We start from the raw sequence: 18,066 nt of genomic DNA on the forward strand, positions 1-18,066 counted from the left end.
AATCTTGATTTTGACCCAGCTAGGTTTTTATCTCCATGTGATAGAATTGGGAAGGGTTAAGTTATTGCTAGTACAGGTAACGATATGAGCATTCCCAATAGAAGTCTGTTGGAACGGAACCAGGTAGCTTGCTTGGGGCCAGTTCACACCAGATGCAGTTCCGTGTGCTTTTTTTTTTTTTTTGCACAAAATGCATGCACAGTGTTTTCCATGTCTTCCAATGGCTCTAGTTCACACCATGCAGTCAGTTTCTGCACCGGAAACTGACTGCATGGTGTGAACTACAGCCATTGGAATACATGGAAAACACTGTGCATGTATTTTTATCAGGCAGGCTGCATCTGAGGGGAACTGGTGAGGCTGCTTTGATCTCCTGTACCATGCCTGCAGTCTCTGACCATCTCCTGTACCATGCCTGCAGTCTCTGACCATCTCCTGTATTATGTCTGCAGTCTCTGACCATCTCCTGTATTATGTCTGCAGTCTCTGACCATCTCCTGTATTATGTCTGCAGTCTCTGACCATCTCCTGTATTATGTCTGCAGTCTCTGACCATCTCCTGTATTATGTCTGCAGTCTCTGACCATCTCCTGTATTATGTCTGCAGTCTCTGACCATCTCCTGTATTATGTCTGCAGTCTCTGACCATCTCCTGTATTATGTCTGCAGTCTCTGACCATCTCCTGCACCATGCCTGCAGTCTCTGACCACCTCCTGCACCATGCCTGCAGTCTCTGACCACCTCCTGCACCATGCCTGCAGTCTCTGACCACCTCCTGCACCATGCCTGCAGTCTCTGACCACCTCCTGCACCATGCCTGCAGTCTCTGACCACCTCCTGCACCATGCCTGCAGTCTCTGACCACCTCCTGCACCATGCCTGCAGTCTCTGACCACCTCCTGCACCATGCCTGCAGTCTCTGACCACCTCCTGCACCATGCCTGCAGTCTCTGACCACCTCCTGCACCATGCCTGCAGTCTCTGACCACCTCCTGCACCATGCCTGCAGTCTCTGACCACCTCCTGCACCATGCCTGCAGTCTCTGACCACCTCCTGCACCATGCCTGCAGTCTCTGACCACCTCCTGCACCATGCCTGCAGTCTCTGACCACCTCCTGCACCATGCCTGCAGTCTCTGACCACCTCCTGCACCATGCCTGCAGTCTCTGACCACCTCCTGCACCATGCCTGCAGTCTCTGACCACCTCCTGCACCATGCCTGCAGTCTCTGACCACCTCCTGCACCATGCCTGCAGTCTCTGACCACCTCCTGCACCATGCCTGCAGTCTCTGACCACCTCCTGCACCATGCCTGCAGTCTCTGACCACCTCCTGCACCATGCCTGCAGTCTCTGACCACCTCCTGCACCATGCCTGCAGTCTCTGACCACCTCCTGCACCATGCCTGCAGTCTCTGACCACCTCCTGCACCATGCCTGCAGTCTCTGACCACCTCCTGCACCATGCCTGCAGTCTCTGACCACCTCCTGCACCATGCCTGCAGTCTCTGACCACCTCCTGCACCATGCCTGCAGTCTCTGACCACCTCCTGCACCATGCCTGCAGTCTCTGACCACCTCCTGCACCATGCCTGCAGTCTCTGACCACCTCCTGCACCATGCCTGCAGTCTCTGACCACCTCCTGCACCATGCCTGCAGTCTCTGACCACCTCCTGCACCATGCCTGCAGTCTCTGACCACCTCCTGCACCATGCCTGCAGTCTCTGACCACCTCCTGCACCATGCCTGCAGTCTCTGACCACCTCCTGCACCATGCCTGCAGTCTCTGACCACCTCCTGCACCATGCCTGCAGTCTCTGACCACCTCCTGCACCATGCCTGCAGTCTCTGACCACCTCCTGCACCATGCCTGCAGTCTCTGACCACCTCCTGCACCATGCCTGCAGTCTCTGACCACCTCCTGCACCATGCCTGCAGTCTCTGACCACCTCCTGCACCATGCCTGCAGTCTCTGACCACCTCCTGCACCATGCCTGCAGTCTCTGACCACCTCCTGCACCATGCCTGCAGTCTCTGACCACCTCCTGCACCATGCCTGCAGTCTCTGACCACCTCCTGCACCATGCCTGCAGTCTCTGACCACCTCCTGCACCATGCCTGCAGTCTCTGACCACCTCCTGCACCATGCCTGCAGTCTCTGACCACCTCCTGCACCATGCCTGCAGTCTCTGACCACCTCCTGCACCATGCCTGCAGTCTCTGACCACCTCCTGCACCATGCCTGCAGTCTCTGACCACCTCCTGCACCATGCCTGCAGTCTCTGACCACCTCCTGCACCATGCCTGCAGTCTCTGACCACCTCCTGCACCATGCCTGCAGTCTCTGACCACCTCCTGCACCATGCCTGCAGTCTCTGACCACCTCCTGCACCATGCCTGCAGTCTCTGACCACCTCCTGCACCATGCCTGCAGTCTCTGACCACCTCCTGCACCATGCCTGCAGTCTCTGACCACCTCCTGCACCATGCCTGCAGTCTCTGACCACCTCCTGCACCATGCCTGCAGTCTCTGACCACCTCCTGCACCATGCCTGCAGTCTCTGACCACCTCCTGCACCATGCCTGCAGTCTCTGACCACCTCCTGCACCATGCCTGCAGTCTCTGACCACCTCCTGCACCATGCCTGCAGTCTCTGACCACCTCCTGCACCATGCCTGCAGTCTCTGACCACCTCCTGCACCATGCCTGCAGTCTCTGACCACCTCCTGCACCATGCCTGCAGTCTCTGACCACCTCCTGCACCATGCCTGCAGTCTCTGACCACCTCCTGCACCATGCCTGCAGTCTCTGACCACCTCCTGCACCATGCCTGCAGTCTCTGACCACCTCCTGCACCATGCCCGCAGTCTCTGACCACCTCCTGCACCATGCCCGCAGTCTCTGACCACCTCCTGCACCATGCCCGCAGTCTCTGACCACCTCCTGCACCATGCCCGCAGTCTCTGACCACCTCCTGCACCATGCCTGCAGTCTCTGACCACCTCCTGCACCATGCCTGCAGTCTCTGACCACCTCCTGCACCATGCCTGCAGTCTCTGACCACCTCCTGCACCATGCCTGCAGTCGCTGACCACCTCCTGCACCATGCCTGCAGTCTCTGACCACCTCCTGCACCATGCCTGCAGTCTCTGACCACCTCCTGCACCATGCCTGCAGTCTCTGACCACCTCCTGCACCATGCCTGCAGTCTCTGACCACCTCCTGCACCATGCCTGCAGTCTCTGACCACCTCCTGCACCATGCCTGCAGTCTCTGACCACCTCCTGCACCATGCCTGCAGTCTCTGACCACCTCCTGCACCATGCCTGCAGTCTCTGACCACCTCCTGCACCATGCCTGCAGTCTCTGACCACCTCCTGCACCATGCCTGCAGTCTCTGACCACCTCCTGCACCATGCCTGCAGTCTCCGACCACCTCCTGCACCATGCCTGCAGTCTCCGACCATCTGCTGTATGAAAATATTTTTTAAAAACAGTCATTTTCGGTATCGGTTTCGGTTTTCGGCCTAGTGTATTTTTCATTTTCGGTATCGGTTTCGGCACCAAAAAACCCATTCGGTGCACCCCTAATATTTTCTAAAACTAGGAGCCCTACAGAATAAAATGTCGGGTTTTATGTCACATGATCTTTGCACAGCCATTACTCAAATGCAAATTTTCAGGAAAAAATACACTTGCCGAACAGGCTTTTTCTGACACTTTTTAAATCCCTATTTTATTGCTAGAAAATTAGTTCGAACCCCCAAACAGTACTTTATTTTTTTGCAGAGACCCTAGGGAATAAAATGGCGATTGTTGCAATTTTGTATGTCACAATTCTTAATTTTTTATTTTTATTTTTTTAATGCATTACAAAATGTTTTCTTTTTTTGTAAAATGTGAAAGATTATGTAACGCGTTAAAATCGTGCACACTTATTAAATGGTAATAAACTATGGTACTTAAAAATCTCCATAGTCGACGCTGTAAACGCATTTACAGGTTACCTGTTTGGCGTTACAGAGGAGGTCTAGCGGCAGAATTATTGCTATTATTTTCACTCTAATGATAGCAGCAATACCTCACGTGTGGTGCAAACACCATTTACATAATGTGTTCACTGCTACACTGAGGGATGGAGGCGCCTTCATTTTATAAAAATAAAATAAAAAATTGTATCACTTTTATTTCTATTACAGGGAATGTAAATATCCCTTGTAATAGAAAAAAGGCTAACTGGTCCTCTTTATGGAGAGATCTGAGGTCAACAAGACCCCCAAATCTCTCCTTTAGCTTTAAAAAAAATAAAAAAATATATATATTTATTAATATTATACTTTTAGCCTGGACTGTCGCTCTAGTCCTCCAAGACCATAGAGTCAATGACATAGTATGTACTCTTTGATCGCCTATGGAAGCAGCCAGCTGCACCAACAGATCGTTCTTCGGGTGAAACGGTAAGCCTGAGAAACACTGGCAAGCTTTGGAAAACATTTAACCAGTTCATGGGCTGCTTGGAATGATTGTGAAAATGGTGACAAACTATGCTACATTAACCACTTCCTGCCCCCGCCGCCAGGGGGGGGGGGGCACCTGTGCTGATTGTTTCAGTGCAGCCCCCCCCTCGGATGTCCACCCTGGACCACCAGTGCCATCAGTGATGCCTATCAATGCTGCCTATCAGTACCACTCACGAGTACCCATCAGTGCTGTATATCAGTGCCACCTACCAGTGCCCATTCTTGGTGCCACCTTATCAGTGCCCATCAGTGAAGGAGGAAACTTATTTACAAAAGAAATGTTTTTTTTTCCAAATAATTTTTTTTTTTTGTTTAGCAAAAAATAAAAAAACAGAGGTTATCAAATGCCACCAAAAGAAAGCTCTATGTGTGGGAACAAAATTATGATAATTTTGTTTGGGTACAATGTTGTATGACCGCAATTGTCATTCAAAGTGTGACAGCGCTGAAAGCTGAAAATTGGCCTGGGCAGGAAGGGATGTAAGTGCCCTGTATTGAAGTAGTTAAATTATCCATAGGCGACACTTTAAACTCCGTTACCAGTTTAGAGTTGGAGGAGGTCTGTTGCTAATATTATTGCTCTCACTCTGACGTTCGTGACAATACCTGACATGTCGTAAGATCACCGTTTACCATATGGCGTAGGACCTACACGCTCATTCACATTTGTATGCGAACGGGAGCTAGCGTTTATTTTAATTTTTTTGGATCAACTTTCTTGCTGTCACAGGGGATGAACAACATCCTCTGTGATAGCATGGGCCAGGACAGGTCCTCTTTATAAAGAGATCTGGGGTCTTTTGGACGCCAGCTCTCGTATCTGATCAAATCAGTTTGATCAGATGCTGTACAAGCCACTAAGAGCTTGTAAAAAAAATAAACTGAAACTGCAAGTGAAAAAATCATTGATGCTTCCAGTTTCATAGATCATGGAGGGGATCGGGAGACTCGGATCACATTTACTTGCTGACCGCAATATGTATGCATGCAAGTGATGCACCGAAGTTTCAACCGTCGAAAATGGGGTCCTGGAAGAAAAAACTGCTTCTAACCCTACTTGGCCTGTTTAAGGGTGCTGTTATCTTTAAACATGGATGAAAGATGACGGCTCTGAAAAAGTTTCATCAGAAATCTGTCTGGACACTAAGCCCTCGCACGATTTCAAAGTCACATTTCAGTGCGACTTCGGGTCTGACTTGAAAGACATCAGTGCGGCTTCATGAACAGATATGTCCATTGAGGTCGCCAAAAGCAATGCAAGAACTACTTTTGCAAATCTGTGCAGTGCCAAACTGAATGAAACAGTGCCATTGCTTGTCAAATCGCATGACAAATCGCTCCAGTGTGAATAAGGGCTTAATGATGATCCCTAATCTCCACAAATACATACACATCCGCTACTTTAAAGCAGAGTTCCAGTAGTTTCTAGGTCTATTAAAAGTCAGCAGCTACAAAAAGTGTAACAGATGGCTTTTAATAAACACACACACTAACCTGTCTCACGGTCCAATGGTGTGTTCACCCCAGCTGTTTTCACACTCTGTTGTCCCTCGAGGCCGCCAGAACCTCTACTATGGGCACCTACCTGTGACAGCTTGGGGCTTCACAGCCGGGTGCCCACTGGCGCATTCGTGAGTGGTGCTGCGCTCTGTAACTGATCCCAAAGTCTTCTAGGACCTATCATGTGTCCCAGAAGACTTCGGGAGGGAGAGGGAAGGAGAAAATCCACTTCCATTCACCTAAGGCAAACAAAAGTTGGAGTGGGTACCTACTCTCTCCTTCCCAAAAGTTTTGTTTCACAAACGGGGAGGAGTCCTTAAAGCGGAACGTCCACTTTTGGGTAGAACTCCACCTCCACTTTAATGAAGATATGATCTGATATATATATATATATATATCTATCTATCTATTTTATTTTATTTTTTTTGTTTTTTCATACCATACCTATGGGAGCCCGCTGGAAATCACCGAAGTACACAATGCTACTCCAGTCATCTCATTTCATGCCTTGTGAACATCAGCCGCTCAACACGGGCAACATTCAGAGAATGCTTTTCATTTTCTCACTGAATACAAAACATTTTCTGATTGGACAAGATGCAGAATGTGATGTCGCCGCATCATCCAACCCCTGTCAGGTTGTAATTTCTGGGAGATCTCGCCCATTCTAATTACCCTGCAGCGCTTCCAAAGCACCTTTTTAAAATCAAATTGAAAGCACTGTGAGTTTTTACCTTTTTTTTTTTTTTTTTTTATCGCCCAACTAGTGGCTGAAAAGCAGCACTTTAGCGCTAACAGCCGGTTTTGCCAATGTAAAAGAGGTCTTGCCTTCATTCTAAAAAACCTGTGCTGCTCAATCCCCCCCGTTATACTTACTTGAGCTCGATCCAGTGATGTGCATGAGAGCAGCGGCTGTCGCAACTCCCTCCTCAGTGTGCATATTGACAGGAAGGAAAGTCATTGGCTTCTGCTGCTGTCAATCAAATACTCTGAGGGAGCTGGGGCCAGCACAGGAGCGAGCTTGTCCAAGTGCTCCCCAATAGAAAGACACTTTCTACCGGGGCACTCACTGAAGAGGGGGAGCCTGTGCTGCCTGCGGGGACCCAAGAAGAGGATCTGGGCTGCTATGTGCCAAACCATTACACAGAGCAGGCAAGTATAACATGTTTATTATTTTGACCACTGGACACTTACCGTAAACACCCTTAACAACCAGACCAATTTTCAGCTTTTGTTGCTCTCACATTTTGAATGATACTGTCATACAACACTGTACCCATATGAAATTTTTGTCCTTTTTTCACACAAATAGAGCTTTCGTTTGGTATTTAATCACCGTTGGGTTGTTTATTTTTTGCTCTATAAAAGAAAAAAGACTGAAAATTCGGTAAAAGCATCACTTTTTCTTCATTTTGGTTATAAAATTTAGCAAACTTGTAATTTTTCTTGATACATTTTGGCCAAAATATATACTACTACATACTAAAAATAAGTACAAATTTGTGGATATTATTTGGTCTTTGTGAAAGTTAGAGTCCACAAGCTATGGTGCCAATCTCTGAAAATTGATCACACCTGAAGTACTGAAGGCCTATCTCATTTCTTGAGACCCTAACATGCCAGAAAAAGTACAAATTACCCCTTTTTGGAAAGAAGACATTCCAAGGTATTTAGTAAGAGGCATGATGAGTTTTTTTTTTTTTTTTAAGTTGTCATTTTTTTCCACAATTCTTTGCAAAATCGAGATTTTTTTTTTTTTCACAAAATTTTCATATTAGCAGGTTATTTCTCACACGATCTTATTTCAGAGGTGACTTAAGTCACACAGAATCGCATGACCATGAAAATCGCATTGATTTCAATGGTGTCCCTTCACATCAATCCAGCACAGCACGATTTTGAAAAAGGTTCCTGTACTACTTTGGTGTGATTTCAGCACAATATTGACCCCTTGGAATATAAAAACCACTTCGAAGTAGCATCACATAATCGGATCACAGCAGCGTGAGCCGAGCCTTAGAGGCAGGAGAATGATGATGAAATAACTTTTTTGTGGGTGTGCTTCCATCTTTCTTACCTAGGCAAGAATGACTTCCTCCTTCACTCCCGAAGCCTTCTGGGATATCCGCATCATCTGTCCCAGGAGGCTTCAGGGAAACCTTCACAACACTATTAATGTGCTACAAGAACCAGAAAAAGACGGTGGGCCCCCCGATGACATAAATTTTCACAGATCAGATTGTTGGTGAGGGTTGAATCCTTGTCCTTTGCTCGGCGTTAGAGTTGGAAGTTCAGACATTCAGATGCTGCTGTGTAAATTCTGCAGGCCGTCCAACTGCAATAACTGCATTAGATGGATGAGGCTGTTACTAAAAATGGTTCCAAATTCAGATGTTATGGGACGATTTCTTCAAGCGCATGGATGAGGTGAACGCTAATTTATACCTTTTCCATGCGATCCGATGCATTCATTTTTATAAAGGCCCAACAGAGGGTATAACCCAGTGGTCTCAAAGTACCGGCCCCAAAGTACGGGGCTGATCCTGGATGGGTTTGCACCCCAGAGGGGGAGGCGCCAAAGAGCTTTGTCTCCGTCTCCTGTGTCCTCTCTGCTGCACGCTGCTGCAGCCCAGAGAAAGAACAGAGCGGAGAAAGGATACGCCCATCTCCCTGCCCACCTAGGCACTGGTGATTGATCAGAGCCCCAGATTCAGGGTCCTGCTGCCACCTCAGGGTAGGAGATTGTGTCCCCTGGGTGCCCCGTGTTGAAGTCAGGAGCTAACTTGAGGAGAGGCGAGTGAGCCATCACATTGAGGCAAGTCCTTAGTGGGGTGACTGGGGTAGAAATTGGAGTGTGGTGGGTAATGGGTTTAATAATGCGTTTGCGGACACCAATGCTGGGTTTAATAATGGTAATTTTGAGTTTGAGACCCCTGGTATAACCCATATAAACACCCTGCTGAGGGTCTATTTGTTTTAGATGTATTACATTATAAACAGGCTTTTAGACTTGGAGGGTTGTTTTGTTCATTGTTGTATTTAATCACTTCAGTCCCGGGAAGGATTTACCCCCTTCCTGACTCGGCCCTTTTTTGCGATACGGCACTACGTCGGTTTAACTGACAATTGCGCGGTTGTGTGAAGTTGTACCCAAACAAAATTTTCTTCTTCTTCCTCTTCCTCTTCCACAAATTGCTTTCCTTTGGTGGTATTTGATCACCTCTGCGGTTTTTATTTTTTGCGTTATAAACACAGTAACAATTTTGAAAAACAATTTTTTTTTTTACTTTCTGCTATAAAATCCCTCAAAAATATATAAAAAACAAAAACAAATTTCTTCCACAGTTTAGGCCAATGTGCATTCTTCTACATATCTTTTGGTAGAAAAAAAATTGCAATAAGCGTATATTGGTTTGCGCAAACTATTCTAACTGTGGGGAAAGAGGGGGGGGGGGTGGGCTTCCACTGCCATGACAGCGATCACTGCTCCCCGATGATAGGGAACAGTAGAGCTGTCATGTTGCTAGGCAGAACAGGGAATTGCCTTGTTTACATAGGCATCTCCGTGTCAAGATCGTGGGCCACCGGCGGACATATAGTCCGCAGGCACGCTTCTGTTAACCGCGGATGACGAAGCGACGTGCAGGTACGTCGCTTTGTGCACCCGTGCCGCTTTGCTGACATATTGGCGCGAGCCAGTCGGTAAGTGGTTAAAGAATAACTATCATTTAGTGGGTTTGGTACATGTGTGCTGTGGCTTTCCAACCTGGCAGGTACCATTCAGTACAATTTACTTTTTTATATACATTATTAGAGGGTGAGGTTTGAGTCTTGGCCAGGATTTTATTTGCTAGATATTTTCCATACCAGAAACTCCTCCATATACCTAATTTACGTCCATTGCACATAATTCTGTATTGAAAGTGAACCTGATTACAATGTATTGAGTGGAGATTCTCAACTCCTTTAGTAAACCAACCCTACTGTTTTCGTGTGTGTGTGTGTGTGTGTGTGTGTGTGTGTGTGTGTGTGTTTTTTTGTTTCCCCCCCCCCCCCCCCATCCTTGCCGTTTTAGAGCTGCTGATCCTCCTGCAGGCGCTTTGCAGTCACTACTTGTCTACATGCGCAAACTCCTTGGAGGTTGCATGTCATTGTTCAGGGGTGGGGCTACCTGATGGTGACAATGGTGGATCATGCCTGTGTAATGAGCATCAGCACATACACTGCCAGTGGAGACTGTAGGTGGATGCAGCAGTGTGACTACACAGGATGACTTTTATGAAACCGAGATAGTGGTGTCACTGCGTAACAGGGAGTGTCTAAAGAAGTAGGATCATAAGGTATTTAAAAACATTTCTTTTAAAATGATGTTAACATGTTAACATCTTTAGATTTTAGTGATGCGGTTTACATTTACTGTAATGTGCTAAAAGCCTTACGAATAATGTATATTTTCTATATTACATCAAGGTCTGCGGAGGACACTGACCTCAACTGCACACCCTCTACAGATCTGCATTGTTGGCAGTGGTCCTGCTGGATTTTACACAGCTCAGCACCTGTTAAAGGTAAAATAATGAACTGCTGATACTTTTCTGTTTTCAATAATTTTGTATTGAAAAGATTTTACATAAGCTATGCAGTGTAGGAGCAGACATCGTGGCATGGGGTACATACCTAAAATCCAGGGGTAGGTGAATCAAGGTGTCACATGTGATGTGCATGTCCCCTATTGCAGTATAAATTATAGATGTAGCTACTGGGAGGGGGCACGATGTAGCCTAACCTCACTGGGGGTCTGGCAACAGTTAAAGCCGAGTGCTAGTCTGTGTTAAAAAAAATAAAATAAATAATAATAATAAAAAAAAAACATTTTAGAGTCAGCAGCTACATATTACTGGACACTTACCTGTCCAAGGATCCCGTAATGTTGGACCCCAAGCCGATTCGTTCATCACCGGCATTGCAAGTAAGGGTAAACAGCAGGGAGGCCTTCAGGCTTTACAGCTGGGCTCCTACTGCACATATGCAAGTCGCGATGCACTTTCCGAATGGTCCTGCCCTCTTCTGGGACACACACAGGTCCCAGAAAGCAATAGGGGGAAGGAGGAGTTGGGACCAGACATAATGTAGATCGTTCGTGTGGTGGTCTTACCAGGAAGTGGGTACCTGTCAAAACCAGGTATCCGCTCCCTCCCCAAAAAGCACCTAATGTGGCAGTGGAGGGAGGAGGGTGCGAACAAACGGAGCTTCCTCTTTTGGGTGGAGCTCCGCTTTAACTTTGAGGACCACTATAGAAGTATATGAGGTGTAGAGGGGAGGCTGCTGTTTTGTCAGTACCTGACATCACAGATTGCTCTTTTGGCTGAATGGGCACAAATTCCCACACACTCCAAAATCTTCTTATGTCTCAAAAGGGGGTGTGGGGGAAGGACTCCATTTTAATGCCCAACCAACTAGCAATTTGATCAGAAGAGCACATTGGTAACCCTATACCCCTCTGGGAGGTCCCATACATTGATTCTAATATCACTTTGTCTCCATGAAAGAGCAAAGAATATTGGTATAAAGTGTAAAACCTTTATAAATAATAATGCACTCACAGCATACATGCCCATCAGCATGCTGTATAATAACATGCAGTGTGTCCCATCAGCTGCCTGCTGCCCACCTCCATCTCTCCCCAGAGTCTGCGGTTTAATAACAATAGCAAGAATCCCTTGTGTCCAAAGCCAGGGTTAAGGCTAGGTTCTTATTATTGCATGTTGGGAATGTGTGCTCGATTGTGTGCGTTCCCGACAAGTGAAAGAAACACTGCTGTTCAGATGCACAGAGGTGACACCAATTCTTAATTGGTCACCCCACACATTAGCAAAACCAGCAGAATCATGCAGTTCCCCATGGCCCACGGGTCCCCCCACACGTCGGTAAACCAGCAGCATCTTGCAGTTCTTTGTGGCCCAATCCCCTTTGACCATTGCCCCACACATCAGCAAAACCAGCAGCATTATGCAGTTCTCCGTGGCTCACGGGTCCCCCCACACATCAGCAAAACAAGCAGCACCGCGCAGTTCTCCGTGGCCCAATCTTTAAAAAAGGGTAAGGGCATTTTTTCCCAGCTTTTCTGTGGGTGAACAGCCCATTAAAATGAATGAGCTTTCCTACACACAAAGCACAGCCACACATAGGTGAACCTAGCCTCAGACCTGTCCAATCCTCAGTACAAAGCATACAACTTGAGGTTGGTGGCAGGTCACTGCTGGGTATACTGCATGTGAGACAGAATGTTGATTGGTGCAATCTTATTTCTAAAAGGTTTTACATGGATTTACACAATATATGAATATTCTTTGCTCTTCCGGTTTATGGAGGCTACTTTATATTGGAATCAATGCATGGAACCTCTCAGAGGGAATCAATCAGCGCTATTGCTTGTCCTAGGCAGAGCAAGAGAAAAAGAGAGGGTGGAGTGGAGTGGAGGGGTTTCATATGTGTTGGGAGGAGAAAGAAGCAACTAAACGAGACAATAAAATTCATACCTTTTTTTTTTATAGGCCGGTTCACACCAGAACTAAATGTGGTCCGCAGTTCTTGCGTGTTCCCTTGCTGTGTGATTTGGCAGCCCATTAATTTCAATAAGCTGCAAACTGAAACACACAAAGTGCATGCACTACTTTTAAAAACTGTGCCTCACCAAATCACATGGTATTGTATTACCATGCAATTTGGTGCCAGCAAACGCACTTTGATTTTGCAGAAGCATTTGATGCAATCCCTCATAAGCACTTAATCTACAAGCTGAGGTCTGCAGGCATTGCCCATAAGGAGTGTTCTTGGGTAAAAAAACTGGTTACAGGGCTCTGTCCTGGGACTTATTCTATTCAATGTATTCATAAATGATATAGAAGATGGGCTACATAGCTTAATCACAGTTTTTGCGGACGACACAAAAGGTAGAGATTTTACATAAAGGCCTGAACAAAATAATGGAGTGGGCAACTACACGGCAAATGAGGTTTACCATGGAAAAATGTAAAGTAATGTACTTGTGGGCAAAAACCATAAAGGGAAACTACTCGCTGGGGGGAGTCAAGGATGAAGAAAGATGTGCTATGGCCACATCTGGAGTATTCTGTCCAGTTCTGGCCACCAGTCCTCAGAAGGAATGTGCTGGAGAGAGTCCAAAGAAGGGCAGCGAAATTAATAATGGGATAGGAAGACCTCAATTACGAGGAACGGCTGCAAACACTTAATCTATTCTCGCTGAAGAAGCAACGCTTGAGAGGGGACATGATGGTGATTTACAAATATTTCAAATGGTGATCCCAGCATAGGAAAAAACAATTCAGTCTCAAGAAATGTAAGAGGACACAGGGCCACACGCTGAGATTGGAGGAGAAGCGGTTTAATCTTAAAAGGGGGGGGGGGGGGGGGTTCACTGTCGGGGCAATAAGGATGTGGAACTCTCTTCCACAATTGGTGGTGGCTGCGGGGAGTATGGATATTTTTAAGACTCTTGGATGTGCATCTTATAGAGAAATGGGAAATAATTAGACATTGAACTGGATGGACTATTGTCTTTATCAACCTTACATACTATGTAACTATGCATGTGCGATCTGCATTTCGAGCGTCGTTAAAGTATCGGCACTCTCAGCAGATCACAAAAGCAATACATTTTGACTGAAGTGTGGGAAGCGCACCTTTCCTGAACAGCGTTCTGGTGAGAACTGCTCTTTAAAAGGATCTTCACCCTAGAAACAAAAAATTAAGTTATTGGCTATAAATCTTGTAGCTGCTGATTTATTAAAAGGCCACTCGCTTGTCCAGGAATTCAGTGCTGTCTTCACTCAAGCCGGTTCTTTCGCCAGTTTTCAGGTCATGGGCATCAGCATCTGTAGTGTGGGAAGCTGGCGGTAACTCCTTGCGTGTGCATGCGCTCTGGTCCTACAGAGTTACCGGACCTAAAATGTGTCCTAGAAGGCCGTGGACCAAGGAGTGGTGGATAAACTGTCAAAACCAGGTAACCCACCCCAAAAAGTGTCCAAAGGTGATGAGAGGAGGCGGGGGAAGCAGAACTTTCCCTTTTGGGTGAAGTTCTGCTCTAAAGTTCACTATGGCGGATGCAGATTAACATTTTTAATTCAGAAGAGTTTTCTGACAGCCTGTTATTAATTTAATCATTTGCCGACTGCGATATAGCCGAATAACGGTTACAGAGCAGTTGTCCAGTTCTGGGAGGGTGTCATGACGTCTTCTAGTGACCCTGCCCTTTGCGGCACAGGGGTGGCATGCTTTTAGATCATGGTCTCCAGTCACAGCTGACAACAATGTAATCACAAGAAGGGTTGTTGGCATTCCTTCAGCATGAGGAGGGGAAAGCTTGTGTGAAAGGAACATCTATACTGATATCGGTGTCCTGATTTATCAGTACAGCTCCACCAGTGCCCACCAGTGCAGCCTCATCAGCGCACATTAGGGCCCATTCACACCTGAGCATTTTTCAGCTCTTTAAAGGCTCATCTCAAAAATTCAAAAACTCCCAACAAGCAAAATCCCATTAATTTAAATGGCCTCTGTTCACATCTGAGTGTTCTGTCGCCTCAAGCAAATCGCCTGAAGCTCAGAAAAGTACACAAGCTTCTTTTTGGGCAGATTACAGGCATTTTTCTACTTTTTACTTACGTTGACCTTTTTGATCTGTACAAGATTGTTGAACGTCCAGCTTCTGTCGAAGGGGCATGACCGAAAAAGGTCTGCCGATCAATGGCTGAGAGCGCTGACAGGTGTGTTCTGGTGAGGGGGTCGTCCCCCTGTCGGAACACAACCGCTTAGTGGGGCAGATTGCTAAACTAACATCAGATTGTTAGTACAGCGGCTGCTTTTGAGCTCTTCAGTTTTTTTTTTTTTTGTTTTTTTTTTTTTTTTGTTCAGCCCGTTGGGTTGAATGAAAAAAAAACGTATAGTGTGTACTTGGCTTTATTCTGGTAGGAAGATTTCACCGCTCCAAGCCTTTATGAAAATCCCTTGAACTCTGGTCCTAACTAAACAGAGCCCAAACAGAGTGTATGAAGATAATGGGAATCAGGAAGTCACAAACTGATAACGCCAGATCACATCCAACTTTAATAAAGTGGTTTTATACCCTAATTTAAATTTTTACTTACCGATAAGCCTATAAGGTGGCTTAACTGTAGGTAAAATTAATACTGTACGGTTTAGGATATTCCCTTTGCATGCAGCCGCTGACGTCAGCGGCGCATGCACTCTGAATGCCAGGTTGAAGGTCCAGCAGACGCTGCCGAACTTTGCTGGGAAGAAGACTCGCGCGCATGCGTGGGAGGGACGGCATCGAGGCTCTGGCCACTCACAGCGCCAGAGTCGCGAACCTAGAAGAAACGGCGATGGCAAGATGTCAGCTAACTCCGTGTGGACCGGGCCGTTATATATACGGGGGCTTCGAACTAAGGTAAGTATTTCATAATGAGCTAGTATGCAGTGCATACCAGCTCATTATTCTTTTGCCTTGCAGGTTTTTTTTTTTTGATGTGCGGGTATACAACCACTTTAAAGGAGTTGTAAAGTCTCAAGGTTTTTCACCTTTAATGCATTCTATGCATCAAGGTGAAAAGCCTTCGGTGGTGCAGCTCCCACCCAGAGTTCCCCCTTTTTCTTACCTGAACCCGATCTCTCCAGTGATGAGCATGAGCCCAGCAGCTCCAGCCGCTGTCTTGGGTCCTCATTGGATAGATTGAGAGCAGAAGGAGCCATTGGCTCCTGCTGCTCTCAATCAAATCCAGTGATATGAGGGGGGGGCTGAGTCCTTCTGTCTGTGTCAATGGATGGAGCAGCAGACTCGGGAGCGTGCCCACATGATTGCCCCCATGGAAAGCTGCCCTCTGTGGTGGCACTCGAGAAGAGGAGCTGCCAGGAGCACCACCGGGGGACCCCAGAAAGGGAGGATCGGGCCACTCTGCACAGAGGAGGTAAGTATAACATGTTGGTGTGTTTTTTTTTTTTTTTTTTTTTTTCCCTCTTGAAAAATAACAAACCTTTACAATCACTTTAAACCCAGACATAACACACTGCATCTCCCCCTAGGATCGCCCCTCTCTGTTTCACCAAATATGGGCTTGGTCACAGACATCTCTATTATTGGGTGAAATTAGAGGTCGACCGATATAGGTTTTTCTCTGGCCAATGCCAATGTATGATGCTGATTTTTTTTTGGACCGATATGTTAGGCCGATTTATTTATTTTTATTTATTTTTTACCCCCTTTCATCTCATAAAATGTAACAGTTACACCCCTTTCACACTGGGGCGATGCGCTGACAGGATGTTAAAAAAAAAATAAAAATAAAAAGTCCTGCAAGCAGCATCTTTGGAGCGGTGTATACTGCTCCTCCACCACTCCTGCCCATTGAAATGAATGGGCACCGCTGCCGAAACACCTGCAAAGCGCTTTGGCAGCAGCCCTACACAGGCGCATTTAACCCCTTCATCGGCCGCTAGCTGGGTTATAAGCTCCCCGCTAGAAGCCGAATAGTGCCACTAAAATGACGGTAAAGCGCCACTAAAACTAGCAGCATTTTACCGTCAAGGCCTGCCTGCTCCAGTGTGAAAGCAGCCTTAAAGTGGAGGGCCACCCAAAAAAAATAGGAGACAAGCCTCCAGTGGAAGAATTCAGGCAGCTTGCATTGACTTCCATTACAGAAGTCATGTGCAAGTCGTGCTGAAGTTTTAAATCTCCCTTTTTTATCAGCACAATCGGCCCATGCCGATTAATTAAAAAATGCTGATATATCGGTCAACCTCTAGGTGAAATGTTAGACCCCTTTCACACAGAGGGCATTTTTCAGACGCTATAGCGTTAAAAATAGCGCCTGCAATCTGCCCTCAAACGGCTGCACCATTGTCTCCAGTGTGTCAGGAAAAGTCCTGCCAGCAGCTTCTTTGGAGCGGTGTGTTACCGCTGCTCCCTATTGAAATCAATGGGGCAGCGCGGCTATACCACTGGCAAAATGCAGCTGTTGCGGCGCATTGCGGGCAGTTTTAACCCTTTCTTGGCCACTAGCGAGGGTTAAAAGCACCCCCCCCCTGCTAGCAGCCGTAATGCGCCGCAAATCCGACGGTAAAATGTCGTTATTTTTAGCTGTGTTTTTACCATCTGATTTGCTGCGCATTTCCGCCGACGCTATAGGTGGCACAGTGTGAAAGGGGTCTTAGAGGGGCGGGCCTGCTTTCCTATTCAGCTCCAAATTCCTGCTGTGGGCTGACGGCACAGCATTTTTGTGGACTGAGCTGTGTCAGTTGTCTTTTCCTTTTCCTCACACTGAGGCACTTTACAGGTGCTACAGCACTAAAAATAGCACCTGTAAAGAGCCTCTCCTGTCTCTCGGGCTTTCACACTGGAGTGGTGCGCTGGCAGGACGGTAACAAAAAAAGTCCTGCAAGCTGCATCTTTGGAGCGGTGTATACACCGCTCCTGCCCATTGAACTGAATGGGCCCCGCTGCCGAACCACCAGTAAAGCGGCGATGCAGCAGCGCTTTGCGGGTCATTTTAACCCTTTTTTGGCCACTAGTGGGGGTTAAAACTGCCCGCTAGTGTCTGACAACCCCTGCAAAAACGAGGACAAAGTGCCGCTAAAAAATAGCGGCGCTTTACTGGCAACGCCCCAGTGTGAAAGGGGCCTAGCTGTCAAACTCTCCTTATTTTCAAAACCTAGGATCTAATCCATCTGTAGTATTAGGTAAAAACTAGGAGGGTAAGGCCTCATGCACATCTCTGCTGGTAAACGGACGTTTAGGAGCAGTTGGGCAGGTTTTTTTTTTTTTTTCAGCTGCCCCTCTGTTCTCTTATCAGTACATGTACGCAGGGTCATTTCTAGGCAGTTGAGTTTAGAAGCATTTTTTGGAACTAAAAAAATAAATTCGAGACGAATGTTCAGAGGCATTTGAAACACCAAATGCAATTAACAGCTTGTAAAGCCGGCAACTCGCGTTTTTAGCCGTGTTTCATTTACAGGCGATTTAAACGTT

General features: G+C 46.8%; 1 protein-coding gene across 2 annotated transcripts in view; it reads left to right on the forward strand.

The window, feature by feature from the left end:
- Window positions 1-18,066, forward strand: part of FDXR (ferredoxin reductase) — a 137,103-nt gene that overhangs the window by 1,751 nt on the left and 117,286 nt on the right. For both annotated transcript variants that reach the window (XM_077459634.1, XM_077459633.1), the window contains exon 2: window positions 10,494-10,591. In XM_077459634.1, the coding sequence (XP_077315760.1) occupies window positions 10,494-10,591 (98 nt within the window). The remainder of the gene's footprint in view (window positions 1-10,493; window positions 10,592-18,066) is intronic.

Source organism: Lithobates pipiens, unplaced genomic scaffold (assembly GCF_037356315.1).
Source record: "Lithobates pipiens isolate NorthernLeopardFrog02 unplaced genomic scaffold, aLitPip1_a1.2 Scaffold_28, whole genome shotgun sequence".
Taxonomy (NCBI): Eukaryota; Metazoa; Chordata; class Amphibia; order Anura; family Ranidae; genus Lithobates; species Lithobates pipiens.